The sequence below is a fragment of the Rhipicephalus sanguineus genome, unplaced genomic scaffold (genome assembly GCF_013339695.2).
Source record: "Rhipicephalus sanguineus isolate Rsan-2018 unplaced genomic scaffold, BIME_Rsan_1.4 Seq6021, whole genome shotgun sequence".
NCBI lineage: Eukaryota > Metazoa > Arthropoda > Arachnida > Ixodida > Ixodidae > Rhipicephalus > Rhipicephalus sanguineus.
Genome location: NW_023615603.1, coordinates 64069 through 70180, shown reverse-complemented (window position 1 = coordinate 70180; position 6112 = coordinate 64069). Strand labels below are relative to the sequence as shown.

The 6112-nt window shown below is 47.1% G+C and overlaps 1 protein-coding gene across 1 annotated transcript in view; it reads left to right on the top strand.

The window, feature by feature from the left end:
- The first annotated feature begins 938 nt into the window (after positions 1-938).
- The window catches only part of LOC119377891 (transmembrane protein 164), a 30100-nt gene continuing 24926 nt past the window's right edge, over positions 939-6112 (top strand). The window contains exon 1 of the mRNA XM_037647183.1: positions 939-1121. Coding sequence (XP_037503111.1) covers positions 957-1121 — 165 coding nt within the window. The 5' untranslated portion in view covers positions 939-956. The remainder of the gene's footprint in view (positions 1122-6112) is intronic.

The window sequence follows — 6112 nt, the reverse complement described above, 5'->3', positions numbered from 1 at the left end:
GCCAGCTACCAAAGTCGAGACCCGCCAGTCCCGAGTCCCAACAGCAGTTATCGCTTCATCACCCATTTTGGACACGGGGTTGTTCACTGGCCCTTTAAAATAGGGTTTAAAATGAGTATATTGAAGACAAAGGTAATGATTAATAGCTTGGCAAAAGGAAAATAATTTTTTTTATATAACCAATCCTTAAGAGTCTTTCCACTAGCGCATGTATACCTAGGTCAACCACTGGCAAAGGAGCCTAGTGGTGAAATTGAGATTCACCAATAAATAAGGATGGGATGGGAGTGCATATGGCAGGCATTACCAAATCATGACAGGCAAACTGCTGCTATCCCTAGAACGAAAAGTATGTAGTCATTGCATACTTCCAGTTCTAACAAATGGGGCTGAAACTTGGAGGCTAACAAAGAAACTTGAAAGAAATTAAAGACCATGCCCTGGAATGCAAAAAATGACCGGAGTAGCACAAAGAGGTAGGGGCCAGACGACAAACAGTGGTAGCTGATGCTAAAATAAGTGGACCTGGGCTGGCTGCGTAATGCATAGGACAACCAGTGGATGCCAAGGGCGTGAGGGTGGCAGCGATTAAATTAAGTTTGTAGGGACAAAATGGAATCTGCTCACGGAATATAAGGAGATGGTTGGGAGGGGCCTCAGTGGACATAAAGCAAATTGGCTGTGAGTTATGAAGATATCTTTACGCTTGGATTTTTTCTTCGCAAGTTTCAAGTCAGTCAGAGATGACTGTCTATAGAAACCAACTGGATAACACAAACATCTCCGCAGCTCAAGTCTTGATCATTGCATTTTAATGTTAGTGAACATGCAAGAAATGTTTTAAAAGTGAATTTTCAAGACAGTATTGAGTGAATCTCTGTCACAGTATGCGTAAGTGTGCACATGTGATGTATACATAACTGTGTCAAAATAGAGCGAGTTTAATCATTTTCGGGATGCAGGTGCCTCCAGCGCCAAAGGTTGTGCGTGAAGATCGCGGGGGCAAGCGCTGCCTACTGGTGCTGCTATGTTTGGTGTTTGGCATGGAGCTTGGTTTCAAGTTTGCTTCACGCACCGTCATCTACATCCTCAACCCCTGCCACATCATCACGATGCTACAGGTGTGGACGCTGCATAGCAACGTTGTTTAAATCTATTTTGTCGGGCTTGGAAGTGAGAAGGTACAGTAAAAGCTTGTGATTCAAATTTCACGGGACTGCAAAAAATGTCCGAATTAAACGAATGTCGAATTATTGAAAGTATCGTGAACGCAATGAACAAGTGTCTAATGCATCAATGTATTTTCATTTCCTAGGTGAATACGCAAGTCCAGTACTTTGTTGCATAAGAGCAGTGTAAAAGCCACAATTTTCGTCACTCCAAACTTCATTCACAATGTGAACGCGGCTCAAGACCCCCGTCCCTTATTATGCACTGCCACCGCCAACACCACCATGCGCACATGACGGTACTTTTTTCTCCGGAAAAATGGCTGGCATCTGATTGTGCATTCATCACAAAGTAGCAAATGAGTTTTATGCCAGCGTGCAGACTGCGGCTGAAGCTCTTAATGTTCAACAGCTTCCACCATGTTTGAGTTTTGTCACATTGAGCACGCATTGCTTGAAGTCAAAACGAAGCTGCTGAGTGCCACATCCGCTGTGGACGAAACCGTAGTCGCTAAAAGGCACATTCTGTCCGTGCAGTTCTGAAGGCATGCGTGTAGCCTACGCCTATTAGTTGAAACTGCCGAGTGGCGCATCTGCTACTATTGTATAAATCTGGCTCACTAATGCACAGTCATGGATGGCAACTAAGCAGTTTTGAAGGCATGTGGCGAAACGAAATTACTGGTTGTCGCAGCTTTGTTCCAGTCACCGCGATTACTGATAGAGCTGCCCACACAGTTTCTGTGCATCGAGTCATATCGAAACACATTTGCCACAGCTTCTGAAATCCAATAAAGTCATTGTGGTAAGATTGTGAATGACGACCATGCCTTTCTAAAGGCCCACAGCCGTTTCCGCTCCTTTGTGCCGCGTCGTGCTTTGCGCGCTTCGAGGGTCGTCCAAATAAAATGGCTTGTGTCCAAATATGACCGAATTAATGAGAGTTTGATGCCATTAAACAATACGTATGCTTCCCATAACCAGAGAATGCGTCTGAATTTTCTGAATTAACGAGCTTTTACTGTAGCACACTTCATAGATGAAGCTGTTCCAGTAAAAGAAGGCAAACCAAGTGGGCTCTGGCTAATTATATTCTCTGGCATGAAGGTCTTCATTGGAGCCTCTATGGGATCAAGCATTTGTTATTTCGATCCTTTGCTATTTTCCAGCCGAAAGAAATGCAAATGTCTAGTTTGATGAAGTAAAGATGTATAATGGTTCATAAACTAGTTTGCCATTCTACTCAATGCACATTGCTTTTGACTTAATCTAAAGCTAAAGCTCGAGGCATTACTGCTACTACACTTAACCAGGACTTTTTTTTTTGTAATTTTCCACTTGGTTGAAAATCGTGCACTGTGCTGGCCGCATGGTACATCCACAAATGTGCTCTGGAGAAATTGGCCTGTTGCCAGACAGGAAACAGCTATGAATATATTGATGCAAATGTTGATGAGATTTAGTTAAATTTCGCTGAATTCATTTTTTTTGTATTTCTTTCTATAGAACACATGTAACAGTAGAAGTAGAGCTGTATCTGCACAGAGTGTCACATGCATAGGTCGGCACTGTAAGAGAATACTCACTCATACTCACCCCAATTTTTTCCGCCTCCGCACTCACTCACGCTCATACTCACGCCTACTCACACTCATAGGCACTCACTCACGTTCATACTCACACTCATAGGTACTCACTCACGTTCATACTCACGCCTACTCACACTCATAGGCACTCACTCACATTCATACGCCTACTCACACTTATAGGCACTCACTCACGTTCATACTCACGCCTACTCACACTCATAGGCACTCACTCACGTTCATACTCACGCCTACTCACACTCATAGGCACTCACTCACGTTCATACTCACACCTACTCACACTCATAGGCATTCACTCACGTTCATACTCACACTCATAGGCATTCATTCACGTTCATACTCACGCCTACTCACACTCATAGACACTCACTCACGTTCATACTCACGCCTACTCACACTCATAGACACTCATTCACGTTCATACTCACGCCTACTCACACTCATAGGCACTCACTCACGTTCATACTCACGCCTACTCACACTCATAGGCACACTCACCTTCATACTCACACTTACAGGCATTCACTCACATTCATACTCACGCCTACTGACACTCATAGGCACTCACTGACGTTCATACTCACAATCATACGTACTCACTCACGTTCATACTCACGCCAAGTTAAAGCAATTAGTAGTCACTCATGTTCATACTCACACCTACTCATACTCATAGGCACTCACTCGCATTCATACTCACGCCCACTCACACCCACTCAAGTTCATACTCACACCTCCTCACACTCATAGGCATTCACTCACGTTCATGTTCACACATCACGACCATTGGTACTCACTCGTGTTCATACTCACGCCCCCTCACGCTCATAAGTGTTCACTCGCATTCAGTAACACCTCTCACACTCATTGGTACTCACTCACGTGCACTGACTCCCATACCTACTCACTCATGTTCACACTCACCCCTACATACACTCATAGCATTTACTCCGCTCTTACTCACATCTGCTCGTACTCACTCACGTTTACACTCACGCCATCTCACACTCATAGGCACTCACGTTCATACTCACGCCCACTTATGCTCATAAGTACTCACGTTCACACTCAAGGGTACTCACACTTGTGGGCACTCTCTCACGTTCATACTCATACCTGCTCATACCCACCGGTACTCACTCCGCCTTCAGTTCATACTTGCACCCATTCATACTAGTAAGTACCGACTAACGCCTACTCACACCGGTGCTCACTTTCATACTCACACCTACACACAGCCATTTGTACTCACGTTCACTCATGTCTACTCACTCCCATGGGTACTCACTCACATACATACTCACACCTACTACACTCGTATGTTGCCTTCATACTCATGCCTGCTCGCATCCCTCGTCACTCACTCATACTCACACTCATGCCTTTGAAATGAGTACTCATGAATGAACATGCCAAGCTTTCCGCTCTACTCACACTCACATGCGGCCCCTGATGTCCATATTGAAGTACACTCCCGTTCACAGATACTCGCGTTTACAGGTTGTGGGGATTGAGGCTTGCCCGTCGCCACTGCACGGGTTTTTTCGCCTATTCAGCCATCCTCATGTCCGATCATGCCGCTCCCCTCCTCCGCCGTCCTACGACGCTGGGCGAGCGGGGGTGTCGTTAACCCCCTTCACCCCGGCGCCGGATCTCGACGGTGGCGCCACGTTCGAGTCTCACGTGCTCGCGTCTCGCGAGACGTTTTGCGCGGCGCGAGGGTCAGACTCTCTGGACCTCGTAGGGTAAGCACGTGTTTTCTTTCCCGTCCGTCGGCTCCTTTGTTTTGGGCTCGCTCGGACGGAGTTCGCTACGGTGTCTTGCACCAGCGGCGAGCGCTTACCTTACGTTATCCTTTTCTGAACGCTAGGCTGAAGAGCGGTGCGGTGTGTTCGCGCGTGGTCATACTACGCCGAAACCGTACCTATCGAAGCCAACGCGAGCGGAGTTTGCCCTTGCTCGAGCGATTGGGCCCTGTGGTCGGAGATGGTAAGAGTACGCAGCATAGTCACGAGGGACCGTTTCCCTCTGCAGCGTGTTGCCGTGAACCCTTTTGCCCGCGGAGACGTGCTAGAGGAACCCTTTGTGTTGTACTTTCGCCCGTGGCGTGGTTAAGCCTGTTTTGCTTCTCCCGCCGCCTTTGGGAGCGGGCGTTGTACTGCGTTTTGTGGTGTTGCCGCAGGCAATAAAGAGCAGTACTGTGTACTTGCCGCACTGCGCTCGGCGCCTTTGCGCTCGAACATGCGTGTGCAGCGGCGCGCTAGTTTACGCGAGGCGACGGCAGACGCGGCCCTGTGGCTCGCTAAGTCCGAACCCACGCCAGTGGCCGTACTCCTGTGAGATACGTGCACACTACAAGGTCTAATAGCTCCCATCTTCGATCATTACCACTCACACCTACTCAACCTCGCCGGGTCTCATTCACATCTGTCTGTCACACTGGACGTTTTGTATGCATTCGCATCTAAGATGATCTCTCATATATTCTCGTTACATCCGAACGTGCAAATTTGTAAGTTTGTAATGGATAGTCTTAGGGACAAACCGCGGATGTTAACACTGGTTCAAGGGAAATGTCGAATTAACAGAATGCCAAATTATCAAAATTACCAAGGAAACAATAAACAAGTGGTCATCAGTGCATTCGGATTTTATTGATGACCACTTGAATTCATGGTACATATCAGGCATAAAAGCAATGTAAATGCCGCAAATTTCTTCATTCGCAACTCCATTCACAATGTGACTGCAGCTCAAGACAGCCGTCTCTTAACACTAAACATGATCTGCCCCCCTCTCTTATTACGTACTGCCACCACCACCACGCGCGCGCGAAGATAACTTTTGCGCCGAAAAATGATCAACAAATGATCGTTCGTTCATCGTAATGTCGCAACCGAATTTATACCAGCAGCGCACTGTGGCTAAATCTCGTCACCATCGCCACGAGGTCGGGCTATAGGTGGCAGCACCGTCGCTGCGGTAGTGTGGATAGGCGGTCGGCGGCGCGTATACAAATGCACACCGCGGCGCTTCGTTGTGAGCGGTTTGAGCTGATTGTCGGCGAATAAAAGGCGTTGGCTTCAGCTTACTGGTAATATATCTAAGCTCTTCAGTGTCGAATCGATGCACGAAGCCCATACACTATAACAAGTGAAAGGCGCAATTTGCCAAAGGGATCCTCGCCTGGGGTGACAGTCTGTGTTTTCGCATTATATGACGTTTTTTTGTTGTTTTATTTGTACATGTTCAGCGTGTGTTCCGCCTACTGCGCACTGCTGTAGCGCGACTGAAGTACTTTAGTGTTCACTTCCTGCTCATCAGGATACAAAAAAA